The following is a 14,632-nucleotide window of genomic DNA, read 5'->3' on the forward strand; positions in this document are numbered from 1 at the left end:
TTCTTTATTATTATTGCGAAAATCGTGAAATGTTACGCGACTATTTTATTCAATTTACTGCGCTCCTCACAAGCGCTTATATATAGTACTCCGCGATATTCTGTATATACAATAAAAAGAATATTTCATAAAACTTTCTACAAATAAAAATTTATGCCTGACGTTTGTAAATTTTTGAAGGCTTGCCACGGCCCTATTTAGAATCCATCCGCCACTATTATTGGCACAGTGGGGATATTAGTATTAGTACCGTTTCTTACGGAAGGTCAGTCGAAAGCCATGCAATGCACGCGAATACCTCCACCGGCACTTATTTGGTCAGCGAGCGACTCTTTCAAGGATCCTCCATGGCAATCGGCATTGCATCCATCGAGCAAGATACCAACATCGCAGTCGCATATCACTGTGTTAAAAAGCAGCATTAGGTATGAGGTCTGGATAGCTCAGTGGTCTAGAGCAGTTGCCCGGAAAGCGAAAGACTCGGGTTCGATTCCCGATCCAGCCACATGCACCTCACATATTTTTCTAGTCCATGAATGTTGTTTTCTAACAATTATTCGTTGGACTGAAAGGTGTGTGAATGCTCTCTCTACAGGATATGCGTCGATGCCGTTGCCACGGATGGATTCTGTCGCTCATTGACCGAATGGGCGTATAGACAAGTCTGACCTCCTCCCACATACATCCCTATCTTTTCTGGATGCACTTGATCCCTATTACCATTTAAAATTTTTGAAGAAATAGCTAGCTCGATGAAAAGAACAAAGTGACATCTTTGAATTGGTCGCATTCATATGTTCCCTTTGAAAATTATCTCTTTTAGCATTGTCTCAAAATTAGTTGATTACAACTAATGATTGGTTGCACTATAAAGGATGATATAGGATGATAATATAGGATGATAATTATTCAACTAAATACTATGTCTATAATATGTAAAATCGAAAAAAATTCTAATATATATATATATGTATATATATACAGGGTGGCCGATTTATCTGAAGACATTGAAATATCTCAAAAACTAAGCCCAGCAAACAAAAATGTTTCAGACGAAAGTTGTATGGTTTCGAGGGGGACATAAGATGGTACCATTGGTTTGACCTTGAAGAGTTATTTGAAGGTCACATGAAGGTCACCTTCAATTTCTTAAATGGAACCTACTATTTGTCATTGCATATTCTTGTAGCTTATCTCGAGAGCTTTTCAAAACACTATAATTAAGTACCTTTTCATTAAGTACTTTTTGAGTTATGAGGCTTGAAATAATTTCTTAATTTTACATAAACCGTAAAATATCTTGTAAAATATTCATTTTTCGATTATCTTACCTTAATACTTTTATGTACACAATAATGAGAGGAATCAATTGGTGTAAAGAAAACACATAGTTGTTTTTAAGAAAAAATATGGAATTGTTAATTGCAAATTACATATTTTTTCTTAAAAACAGCTATGTTTTTTCTTTACACCAATTGATTCCTCTCATTATTTTATACATAAAAGTATTAAGGTAAGATAATCGAAAAATGAATATTTTACTAGATATTTTATGATTTATGTAAAATTAAGAAATGATTTCAAGCCTCATAACTCGGAAAGTACTTAATGAAAACTAACTTAATTATAGGTAAGATAATCGAAAAATGAATATTTTACTAGATATTTTATGATTTATGTAAAATTAAGAAATGATTTCAAGCCTCATAACTCGGAAAGTACTTAATGAAAACTAACTTAATTATAGTGTTTTGGAAAGCTCTCGAGATAAGCTACAAGAATATGCAAAAGCATATAGGGTGTCCCATTTAAAAAGTTGGAGGTAAGCTTCACGTGACCTTGACAACACTCTTCAAGGTACTGATATTGCCATGTAATGCGTTACTTGAAACCTAACAACTTTTGTCTGAAATATTTTTGTCTGCCGCGCTCAGTTTTTGAGATATTCAGCTGATACTGGTGGTCTGCGACACCCTGTATATATATATATACATATATATAAGTTATGTTTCGAAAAATCATTTTCTAGAATTAATTATAAACCTCTCTATAAATACGCTATTCGTGTTCGTCCATGCGCTCGATTCTTCGTGCAACATATCCTGTTTTTTCATAATAGAAGATAACTAACAAATACATTTGAAAGACATTCTATATAATTATCGGAAGTTTTTATCATGCTAGACATTTATGTATAACCCTAAACACAACGTTTGAACATATAATAAATATCATACAAAGCCACAGACACGTCTACATTTTATTAGACTGCTAACTCCCTAAATTTTATTTATGTAAGATGTCCTCGCATTCCATATACTCTTTTTTTTTGTTAATTCAGAGGAAATGCTTTATGCATACCCTTGCTCCCGGGGGAGAAACGAGGGTTATGTGGGACTCCCTGCCGCGCCAAATGTTGGCCGGCAGGTCTACACCACTAAAACCTCTGAGGTGGCCTTCCGCGCGTATGGAGGGGCAGGCAGGGACCCGGAACTCGCGGATGCATTACATCGGTATCTCTGGCTGTGAGTCCCCTCCGCGCTTAGGACCCGGCGACTTGGTTGCTGTCGCCGGGCCTCCTTTACGGGGAGGGCGATTATTGCCCTCCCCTCCTTCCCTACTGTGAGCAAATGGGGCCACGCCGTCCACCCACCCTCCTCGTGGACCTGCTTAGTCACTTTGGGCCTCCGCCCGCAGTGACCAGGTCCAGAGGGAATCGCAGCAAAGCCGCCGCATGTGCGGGCGACCCCCTGCTATCCAAGGGGGGGTCTCGGTCCCCCCCTGTTAATCTCTCTCTGCTGTGTGGAGCTTAAGGGAGCCCGCATTCCATATACTAACGTAACTTTTTCTGCGCATGCGCCGATATAATCGTGATAGTATACACAGGTAACACATATGTAGCAGTATACAGGGTGTAACTGAAAAATCGCCCACGGAGTAAATAGCGTTATTTCTGATTAAAAATCGAGTCGAAAAGTCCTGAACCATTTTTTTCTATAATGCTTAATATACAGGGTGGACCATTTTAACCTTTAATGGAAAATAACTCGAAAACCAAGCCCGGGAGAGAAAAATGTTTCAGACAAAAGTTGTTTGGTTTCGAGGGGGCCATAAGATGGTATCATTGGTTTGACCTCGAAGAGTAATTTGAAGGTCACCTTCAATTTCTTAAATGGAACCTACTATTTGTCATTGCATATTCTTGTAGCTTCTCTCGAGAGCTTTCCAAAACACTATAATTAAGTACCTTTTCGTTAAGTACTTTTTGAGTTATGAGGCTTGAAATAATTTCTTAATTTTACATAAACCGTAAAATATCTTGTAAAATATTCATTTTTCGATTATCTTACCTTAATACTTTTATGTACAAAATAATGAGAGGAATCAATTGGTGTAAAGAAAACACATAGTTGTTTTTAAGAAAAAATATGGAATTGTTAATTACAAATTACATATTTTTTCTTCAAAACAACTATGTGTTTTCTTTACACCAGTTGATTCCTCTCATTATTTTGTACGTAAAAGTATTAAGGTAAGATAATCGAAAAATGAATATTTTACAAGATATTTTACGGTTTATGTAAAATTAAGAAATTATTTCAAGCCTCATAACTCAAAAAGTACTTAACGAAAAGGTACTTAATTATAGTGTTTTGGAAAGCTCTCGAGATAAGCTACAAGAATATGCAATGACAAATGGTAGGTTCCATTTAAAAAATTGAAGGTGACCTTCATGTGACCTTCAAATAACTCTTCAAGGTCAAATCAATGATACCATCTTATGGCCCCCTCGAAACCAAACAACTTTTGTCTGAAACATTTTTCTCTCCCTGGCTTGGTTTTCGAGTTATTCTCCATTAAAGGTTAAAATGGTCCACCCTGTATAGCGGTAATTATTGAGTAAAGTTACGCCAATAATTACCACTTTATTAAGCATTATAGAAAAAAATGATTCAGGACTTTTCGACTCGATTTTTAATCAAGAATAAAGCTATTTGCTCCGTGGGCGCTTTTTTAGTTACACCCTGTAGATAAGTTTATGTTTATTTATATTCATATACATATATATACAGGGTGTCTGATAACTTTTTGCATTCCCAAATTTTGAAGTACGAAGATAGATCGGCTCAAATTAAGAAGGAAGCTCCTCTACTATTTTGCGATATTCGTAATAATTAACGAAAAATTAATTAAAGAAGATCAGCCAATCCGTGCGAGTATAAGCGCGCGGTGAGAAAGGCCGTCCTGCTGTAACTTGATATTAGATGCGTAACGAAGCGGTGGCGCTCTCCTAAACATGATGGCGGCGCATGGCGTTTTAGCGTTACGTTTAGTGAGTAAGCTCCGCCCACTGCTTCGTCGCGCGTGTAGTATCAAATTATAGTGGGACGGCCTTTTTCCCTGCGCGCTTATACTTGCACGGATTGGCCGATCTTCTTTAATTAATATCTCGAAATTTTACGTGGTTTCTTGCAAAATGGTGTAGGATTTTTTAGTTCAGTTTAATGAGATCTACTTATGGATTTACTTTGTTCCGAGATACCAGGAACTTCCTGTATATCCTGTCTAATTACAAATGGCTGACCTGCTTCAGTTATAACGTTGCTGTGTTAGCAATCTAATATAACATATGGAAGGATTCTGATCTGTGGATTTATTGAAGTTGATGACAATCATAACAATTAAAAATCAAGATGAATATTTCTGTCACTATTCTGTCTTGAATTTGCTGAAGATAATTTCCAAAGAAAGGATCAAAACGTTCACAGCAATTAAAGAAAATTTCTAGATAATTTAATGCTTACTTATTGCGCTTGGTCTTAGCTTATTTCCTAAACTCATTATATAATATGTTATAAAAAAACTCTTTCGTGTGTGTATTTAAGAAATAATATTCTATTACATCTTATTCTCTTTCTCAATTTATTAGTTCGATTATCATTTACAGAAATTCCGGCGGCATTGGCAAAGACCTCGTATTTCTTCTCGCCGAAGAGCAAATTCGAGATGAAGCTTTTCTAGACGACATTAATAGTTTACTCAACGATGGTGAAGTTCCGAATCTTTTTACAATTGAAGAAAGACAGGAGATCATTGAGATGACACGATTGGCCGCTCAAGGCGATAAAAACATCGATATTTCTATACTGGCTGTGTTGGCGTACTTCGTTAGTCGTTGTCGTGAAAAATTACACATAATACTGTGTTTAAGTCCAATTGGCGACGCCTTCAGAATTCGTCTACGAATGTATCCAAGTTTAGTAAATTGCTGCACTATTGACTGGTTTGACGAATGGCCAGAGGATGCTCTCGAGCAGGTAATCAAATAACATTGTACTGATGTTAAATCATACTATTTGTTATTTGAGTTATCTCCATCCGTAACTGCTTACGCACATATAATAATAAATTCTGTTTATATGATTTATGCGCAATAATCGATATAATTTCAGTGTATTTTTCTTCATATTTTATTCAATCAAAAGATGAAAAAAACAATTTTATTCGGGAATAGAAAATTTATAGATCTGTTATAGACAGATTAGAAATAGATCTGTAATGGTGATAAAAATCTCATGGAGATGATAGATAGAGACATGCATGTGAATATTGAGGATACCTTCCAAAAGGCATATTTCGACAACTATTCCTAAACAAATGAGGGTAAATATTTACCTTTACAATCAGCCCCAAATAACTTGACCTTTACATGTATTGTCAAGGTTACTGCCCTGAGTACATCCGAATGGTTTTAGGCGTCGCTCGTTGTTTATTAAAAAGTTATAAACAAAAGAAGTTTTATAAGGTTCACAGAATTTTTGGACACCATGTACATGCACCGGTAGGAATGGTGTCCCGGTATGTATGTGTGTACGGCCGACGTCATACGCACACACGCGACGCGCGCACGTAGCCAAGAATTTATTCTACATTAAATTTTATCTTTTTATATAATTTAATTATTATTTAATTTAATAGAATAAATGCCGGCCTTTAATGCACGCGGTTAAATCGCATTTCTTAAAGAAAGAAAAAAAAGTATGCATATCGTTACTAGAGCGCACGAGACACGTATAGAAACAGCGCGGTGTCCCGCGCGGTATATAGCTGTCTCGCTCGCACTCTTTCGTTCGAGCGTTGAGCGAGAGAGACGGCTATCGGACACCTCTAACTCGGTATCACGTCTTATAGTGCTTTCTCTTTCACTCTTGTGCCGTGCGCGAAGGACGCAACATCGGAATGCCCCCACTACTCTACCCCCACTTTCTCTCTCGCTGCCCGGCCCGCGTACATGCGCGCTTCGCTAGTGTGAGTGTGACGTCAGTGAGCGTCAATGAGCGTCACACAAGCATACCGGGACACCATTCCTGCCGGTGCGTGTATAATAATAAACCTTTCGTATTGAAAGTTATAAAGGAATAAATGTATTGAAGAACATCTCAATTTCTTTGACCTTTACATATACAGGGTGAGCTTATTTCGAGTATTAACAGGGGTTGTATACACTAAACTTCCGTAAACTGCGTAAATATCATCGCAGCCTGGCGCCTTAAGGAGACATCGCCGAACACAGATTGCTTAATAAAAATTGTTCCATTTATCGAGATCTATCATCCCTTTAAGTTTGTCGCAAATGTCCGGAAGCACCCTGTATATATCGATTATAATTGAGGATCTTTTATCTATTTCTGCCACAAATTTGCTATCACGCCGTGTATGACAAGATTTGCTATTTTATATATTGATAAGAATTATATTATTGATAAAAATAAATAAATAAATATATATATATATATATATATATATATATATATATATATATTGTTACGCCCGGGGCGGGGACTTCGATAGATATCGAAGTCGCGCGGTAAAGAGATCGGCCGCTCGCGGGACGCGCTAAATAAACAAGCACTTAAAGAAACTAATGAACTTTAATGCACTGCACAACACAAACGGTAACTCAGAACGTAAATACACAATATTAATAACACGGATCGACTCGTAAGAGGAACGCGTCCACACAGCCTGACAGCTGGCTCCAGACTCAAATGACAGCCGCCGCTGTCAACAACCTCTTGACAACGGACTTCTTCTCTTTCCACGACGGACTCGACCGCGACCCGAACCAGGGACGTAACACTTGCTCCCCTCTCGAAAGATTGTCGTCCCGACAATCACGTTGTGGTAAGTCTTCAAAGGAATCTCGTCGTATTTCAGCTCCCGACGTGTCTCCATGTTCTCCCTGAACTGCTGTTGCAGGTTACCGAACCACACATCTTCTTGGGATCAAACGACTTCGCAGATTCCAACGACTTCACTGATTTTCTCCTTAGAGAAAAATCTTCAGGCAAGAGGGGGGTGACCTTCCGTGGACCCTTCGTTCTCCAAAGAGAACTTCTCAAGCCTCTGCCTCGGCATTTGCCCTCCATCCCGCGGGAGAACCACGGCTCAAAAACCGCGGGCGAGGCAGTCTTCGTCCTCTAATGTTCAAATAATTCCTTTTATTTTCCTTTCTGACTTCCTCTCTTTCCTTCCTTAATCTTTCTTGTCAAATTCGGAATTGTTTCCAAAATTTCTTTTCCTTAAACAACAAAAATAATTAAACGAGTAAAAAGCACCAAACTCTTTTATCCAAAACTTTCTTTTCGGGCCTCGGATGTAGAACCATTCCCTAATCAAAATAAATCCGGGAGTCCCTCCCACAACACTTCGAGGATTAGTCTACCAATTAGAATTCATTCAGAAGACAATAAGAATCAAAACAACCATTATTAAAACAAGCACTGGAAATTACGAATATTGCCATCTAGGCATTCTAATGAAAGAATTAATCCCCTATTCAAGATACATCCGGGCCCGCCCCTTTTTTACACACACTGGCTGCAAATAAATTTTCATTAACACAGTTTCAACAAAGTTTTAAAACACTTCTTTTATTAATAATTTTATTTTCCACGGCAAAATTCATTTTTCTACTCCTCTTTTTTAGAGGGACACTCCGCCCGAAAATGGCCTGAGTCACCACACTTCCAACATTCCTGAGATTTATTTTCGTCTTTTTGATTAAATTTACTTTTCGAGAAACTACTTTCTTGGATGACTTTTACAGCCATCGCTCTTTCCACCGCGATTTTTAAAGAAGTGATATCTTCTAACTGAAGAGTTCTTCTCAGGAAACCGTCCGATAGCGCAGCTATAAACTGGGCACAAGCGATCTTATCCCTCACTTCGTGAGAACACTCAGGGTAAGCAAGACGCGAAAGCCTCTCCAGATCTGCACCTAAAGTGGCCAAATCTTCCGAACTCTTTTGTTTTCTGTTGGTAAACTGGGTATAGTAAGTCTGGGCCAAATGCCCCTCCCCGAAACGCAACTCTAACTTCGATTTCAGCTCGTCGAATTTCAGATTCTCTATTTCAAAAATCCCATCCAAAATCGAACGTGCCTTTCCCCTCAAACAAGCAGCCAAGGCCACGGTTTTCTGAGAATCGCTCCAGTTATTTGCCCGCGCTATCAAAACGAATTGAGTGAGAAACTCACGCAAGGGGACACTCCTGTCATAATTATCGGTTTTTAATTTTAGGCCCAAGCCGAGATTCGAATTTTCTAATCGCGGACTATTATAAGAAGGATTTAGCTGTTGATCCTGTCGTAATCTCCCCTCCAGACGTCGGAGCTCGCTGTCTCGCTCTCGAAGCTGCGCCTCAAATTCGGCTCGCATCTGCAAGCGTTCCTCTCGCAGCTCCCGGATCTCTCGCATCGCCGCCTGAAGCGTGATCGTCTCTGCCGACGGGCTGGGAGTCGCGGCTCGTATCCTCTTTCGTGTAGAGACGCCCGTGGCTGGATCCTGTCGCCCGATGTTTGTCGTCGACATTCTAAATTCAGAGTCCTCACAAAGTTGGCAAAATCACGTTCCGGTTGATCCTTCAGTATCCCGTCGATCCCGGACGAGCCCCCAAAATGTTACGCCCGGGGCGGGGACTTCGATAGATATCGAAGTCGCGCGGTAAAGAGATCGGCCGCTCGCGGGACGCGCTAAATAAACAAGCACTTAAAGAAACTAATGAACTTTAATGCACTGCACAATTACAACACAAACGGTAACTCAGAACGTAAATACACAATATTAATAACACGGATCGACTCGTAAGAGGAACGCGTCCACACAGCCTGACAGCTGGCTCCAGACTCAAATGACAGCCGCCGCTGTCAACAACCTCTTGACAACGGACTTCTTCTTTTTCCACGACGGACTCGACCGCGACCCGAACCAGGGACGTAACAATATATATATATATATATATATATATATATATATATACTTTTCAAACACACTATGTGTGTGTATGTATGTATATAAACATATGCATATACACATACAATGCTATCATTTGAAGAATATTATATTTAAAAAAAGGCATATTATAACAATTAAATAGAAATCAGAGATACTATAACTAGGTACATATAGATCTATACATCCACATTAACATATTGCGTAACTTTTACATCATATCGATAATATTTTATTTTTTTCTATGTAAATAGTTATAAATCTCATGGAGAATTATTATAGATTCAGCTGCATATAAATTACATACATTATTTGAAAAATGCGATTTATATTTAACACATTATGCTGTTACAAACTTCCTCTTCAATGGGCTTAAATGTTATTGTGTCTTCATTATAAATTTTTTAAAAGTGAAACCTTTTATCCCTGCAGATTTGAATTTTCCTTGATAATGCGTGCCATCTTCGAATATCATTACTCCATGACCCTTCAACAGACACACATAATGTCACAATATATATTTCAATTATCAATATAATTTATATCTTCAATGTTTCTTATATTAAGAAGAGATTCGTGAATGTATAGTCACCTTAGGACATCTTGCGTAAAAGCTCCTTCATAATAAATGCCATCAAGTGTTACAATTAAACCATTGCCATGTTTCAAATCGTTATTCCATAATCCAAAATATTTTTCGCCTGTAACATCATTGAATAATAATTTCGATATTGTAATTTTAATTTATCCCAAAAATCATATCAGATTATTATTATTATATTATATATTATATTTATTTCCAGGACCATGTTATATTTTATTTCTTTTTTGTACCTGTCATGATATCATCCGTTATTCCACGGCCTTGTTTAACACCAGCAGCATTCTCCAATATAGATGCAACTAATGCCATAAATAAATGATCTTCTTTTTTGACACCATGCATGATCATGAGATAATCCATCTTTAAAGTATCTTTTATAAAAATCCCCATTAATGTATCTAAAATATTGCATATAATTAATGTTTTACGAGAATATAATAAAATAAAATTTTTTACATTATGTTATATGACATAAAAGATATATATATATATATATATATATATATATATATATATACAAGTATACGTATATTCGCGCTACGTGCGTTATTTATTTCTGCAGCACACATATATATAAAATGCATTTTTTAGTCATGACTTTAAAAAGTGCCGATATAAAGAAAAGTGATTTTCCTGTTAGTGGCTCTGAAAAGTGCCGATATAAAGCGAATCAAGCGGTATTCCATCGTAAATTAATTAAAATGACACTTTTCAGTGCTTATTTAAAAGCCAATGAAAAGTGCTAATTGGCATTGAAAAATGCCGTTTTTTTATGGGTCTTCATATCAGGTCACTCCGCTTCTGCTTTTTCTTCTTTCTTCAACCTGCAATATTAGGAAAAACGTATATTGCAAGGTGTTGCTGAACAGGCTGAGTATTTCTGCACATACGCATGCGCAGAAAAATCCAGCCCGTCCAGCAACACTGTGCAATATACGTTTTTCCTGCAATGCCTGTAACAGAGTTGAAAAAATAAATCGGTTATTAATATTGCAAAATGTAAATAATAAATTAGAAGATAAACACTGCTTAACAATGATATGTTCAAATTTTCTAACAAATTTATATATATGTAAAATATATATATATATATATATATATATATATATATATATAAATTCTTTAAAAGAATGGAACTAATCATTGTCAATCGGTGAACAATATACGGGACTAAATGTTATATAAAATGTATGTTATAAAAGATATATGTATATTCCTACAAAACTGACCTAATTTTCTTCTGTTCCTTCTGATTGTGCTATCTCATCCTCGACCTCGTGTTCGTTGTGTTCGTCGTGTTCGTCGTTCCACAGATCGTGTGCTCTTTTATTTTGATGGCCTCTTTGTGCACGATCTAAGTTGTTACGGACTTTATTTCTGTTTCTTTGTTTGGCTGTTCGCACAGCATCCCTCATATACATTTGGAATGTAGCCCGCATCGGCTTTTCAAAATTTTTATTTTCGCATACAGCATCTGCAAAACATTGTATTAAAATATCATTGATAACTTAAATTTAGTATCAGTATAATGATATCATACCGTAAATAGCTTTAATCAAGCGGGTATTAAATAATGGCCGTTGATTTTCACAACCAAACCAAGTGTATGAAGTCATTAAGCGATCTTGAAAAATCTCTTTTACGCATAAATGTATGCTCTCTTTGGCATTGAAGCCACCAATAAAAATCAAATAATTCACCTATTTAAAAAATATTGTTACATTTATATTTCTATTTATATATGTGTCTTTATGTCTAGTTTACTAAAGTTTATTATACATAAGTATATATGATAAACTTATTTGTTTTACATACCAATGTCATATATTCTTCATCATTAGCAGTTTCAAATTTTTCAACATCCGCTATTGATGATATTGGTAAAAATGCTGGCTTTTCAGGTGTATGTTTTCGGCTTCTATTGCTCGTCTGCTGTAATATCTTGTCCAATTTCTGATGTATCTTTCTGTAAAGATAATATAGATAAATAATTAGATTACATAATAAATATAAATAATATATACATAGGTCAGTATTCAGAATGCACTTACAAAGATATTAGCGTGTTGTTATTCAATAAAAGAATCTGTATTATGTAATACAGATTCTTCTATTGGATAACAACATGTTAACACTTTTGTGTGCGTTCTGAATACTGACTATAATACATCTAAAAAGTATATCATGTTTAGATATAAAATAAATGATATTTAGTGTTTATATGTACATATATGTATAATGTGCTTCAAAACTTACTTAATTTCCGAAGCCAATTGATCCATTCTTCCATGTATTGCTCTGTGAATATTTATTTGCATATACAAGTATAAGTTAGGTATATTTAGTACAATGTATGTATATTTAGATATTTATAAAAATTTTTCTGCTTAATTCTATTATCGTACTCAATTTCCGGCTTAACATTGTAAAAATCTCCTGAAGTTTGTGATGATGGTGGTACAGAACTTAGACGATGACTGTCATTTGGCCAGATGTTGAAAGGCTGAAACTTAGGGTCATATAGTGTATTTAATCCACTACGAATATGTTGTGTATGAGTAGATGCATGTGGATCGTGTGTGAATGTTTGTGCTGTATTATAATTTTGTGGTGCATAGTTTAATTGTTGTAAACTATTGTTAGAATGTGTTTGTGTCGTGTGATTGACATTTAACAGTTGTGTGTAAGTTATTGGTGCATGTGATGTGACACTGGGACTGAATGTTTGTGTTGTCTGAGTAAAAGGTTGTGTGCAAAATGAATGTGTTGTGTCATTGACATGTGGTGTATTACTGATATGTTCCTTATAATTGTTAATTGACGATTGTGTATTAGTAAGTGGTTGATCGGGATGAACATGCATAACTCTATTAGGAGAATCATTCTCTAATACTCCCCGTAACTCAGCGACATCGTCGTCTAATTGGCTGCTCTGTTGTTGCTCCATCGGTGTTTTTCTTCCTGAACTTCTTTCTACTTCCCTTTCCTCTGAAGATGTCGTTTGATATCGTCGCGGTTTATGGATGTTCTGACGTTTGGGACGATCCGTCATTTTTCCTATAAATACAGGGTGAGCCATTTTAATTAACGCACGCAATTATTTCGGAAACAAAGCATTTTAGAGAAAAATGTTTCAGACAAAAGTTTTATGGTTTCGAGGGAGCCATAAGATGGTATCATTGGTTTGACCTTGAAGAGTTATTTGAAGGTCACATGAAGGTCACCTTCAATTTCTTAAATGGAACCTACTATTTGTCATTGCATATTCTTGTAGCTTATCTCGAGAGCTTTCCAAAACACTATAATTAAGTACCTTTTCGTTAAGTACTTTTTGAGTTATGAGGCTTGAAATAATTTCTTAATTTTACATAAACCGTAAAATATCTTGTAAAATATTCATTTTTCGATTATCTTACCTTAATACTTTTACGTACAAAATAATGAGAGGAATCAACTGGTGTAAAGAAAACACATAGTTGTTTTGAAGAAAAAATATATAATTTGCAATTAACAATTCCATATTTTTTCTTAAAAACAACTATGTGTTTTCTTTACACCAATTGATTCCTCTCATTATTTTGTACATAAAAGTATTAAGATAAGATAATCGAAAAATGAATATTTTACAAGATATTTTACGGTTTATGTAAAATTAAGAAATTATTTCAAGCCTCATAACTCAAAAAGTACTTAACGAAAAGGTACTTAATTATAGTGTTTTGGAAAGCTCTCAAGATAAGCTACAAGAATATGCAATGACAAATAGTAGGTTCCATTTAAGAAATTGAAGGTGACCTTCATGTGACCTTCAAATAACTCTTCAAGGTCAAACCAATGGTACCATCTTATGGCCCCCTCGAAACCATAAAACTTTTGTCTGAAACATTTTTCTCTAAAATGCTTTGTTTCCGAAATAATTGCGTGCGTTAATTAAAATGGCTCACCCTGTATACAGGGTGTCCTAGATCACCCGTACACCCCTTTTCTTTCAAAAACTAAGCATTTTAGAGAAAAATGTTTCAGACAAAAGTTGTTTGGTTTCGAGGGGGCCATAAGATGGTACCATTTGTTTGACCTTGAAGAGTCATTTGAAGGTCACGTGAAGGTCACTTCAATTTTTTTAAATGGAATATCCTATATATTTTTACAAATTCTTGTAGCTGATCTCGAGAGCTTTCCAAAACACTATAATTAAGTTAGTTTTCATTAAGTACTTTCCGAGTTATGAGGCTTGAAATAATTTCTTAATTTTACGTAAATCATAAAATATCTTGTAAAATATTCATTTTTCGATTATCTTACCTTAATACTTTTATGTACAAAATAATGAGAGGAATCAATTGGTGTAAAGAAAACACATAGTTGTTTCGAAGAAAAAATATGTAATTTGTAATTAACAATTACATATTTTTTCTTAAAAATAACTGTGTTTTTTTTACACCAATTGATTCCTCTTATTATTTTGTACATAAAAGTATTAAGGTAAGATAATCGAAAAATGAATATTTTACAAGATATTTTATGATTTACGTAAAATTAAGAAATTATTTCAAGCCTCATAACTCGGAAAGTACTTAATGAAAACTAACTTAATTATAGTGTTTTGGAAAGCTCTCGAGATGAGCTACAAGAATGTGCAAAAATATATAGGGTATTCCATTTAAAAAAATTGATGTGACCTTCACGTGACCTTTAAATGACTCTTCAAGGTCAAACCAATGGCATCATCTTATGG

The 14,632-nt window shown here is 35.6% G+C and overlaps 2 protein-coding genes and 1 long non-coding RNA gene across 10 annotated transcripts in view; 1 reads left to right on the forward strand and 2 right to left on the reverse strand.

The window, feature by feature from the left end:
* Nucleotides 1-14,632, forward strand: part of Dhc62b (Dynein heavy chain at 62B) — an 835,389-nt gene that overhangs the window by 494,279 nt on the left and 326,478 nt on the right. For all 8 annotated transcript variants that reach the window (XM_083104284.1, XM_083104287.1, XM_083104288.1 and 5 more), the window contains one exon: nucleotides 4,949-5,318. In XM_083104284.1, coding sequence (XP_082960410.1) covers nucleotides 4,949-5,318 — 370 coding nt within the window. The remainder of the gene's footprint in view (nucleotides 1-4,948; nucleotides 5,319-14,632) is intronic.
* Nucleotides 9,410-10,298, reverse strand: LOC145974855 (uncharacterized). Its single transcript, XR_014439822.1, has 3 exons — nucleotides 10,128-10,298; nucleotides 9,886-9,994; nucleotides 9,410-9,780 (listed from the first exon to the last, which is right to left on the reverse strand). It is a non-coding gene; the product is annotated as an uncharacterized LOC145974855 (long non-coding RNA).
* LOC145974971 (uncharacterized) lies at nucleotides 11,127-12,949 on the reverse strand. Its single transcript, XM_083105107.1, has 5 exons — nucleotides 12,303-12,949; nucleotides 12,154-12,195; nucleotides 11,713-11,863; nucleotides 11,438-11,597; nucleotides 11,127-11,371 (listed from the first exon to the last, which is right to left on the reverse strand). The coding sequence occupies exons 1-5, from the start codon at nucleotides 12,947-12,949 to the stop codon at nucleotides 11,127-11,129; spliced, it is 1,245 nt and encodes a 414-aa protein (XP_082961233.1).

This window comes from Camponotus vicinus, unplaced genomic scaffold, assembly GCF_025532165.1.
Source record: "Camponotus vicinus isolate PSW18456_S1 unplaced genomic scaffold, iyCamVici1.0 SCAF_7, whole genome shotgun sequence".
Taxonomy (NCBI): domain Eukaryota; kingdom Metazoa; phylum Arthropoda; class Insecta; order Hymenoptera; family Formicidae; genus Camponotus; species Camponotus vicinus.

Excerpts from the sequence above, each read along its gene's own strand:
- LOC145974971 (XM_083105107.1), bottom strand. The coding sequence starts at position 12,949 with ATGACGGATCGTCCCAAACGTCAGAACATCCATAAACCGCGACGATAT. Across the intron at positions 11,864-12,153 it reads CAATTGGCTTCGGAAATTAA|AAAGATACATCAGAAATTGG; the intron begins GTAAGTTTTGAA and ends TTATCTTTACAG. Across the intron at positions 11,372-11,437 it reads CTTGATTAAAGCTATTTACG|ATGCTGTATGCGAAAATAAA; the intron begins GTATGATATCAT and ends AATGTTTTGCAG.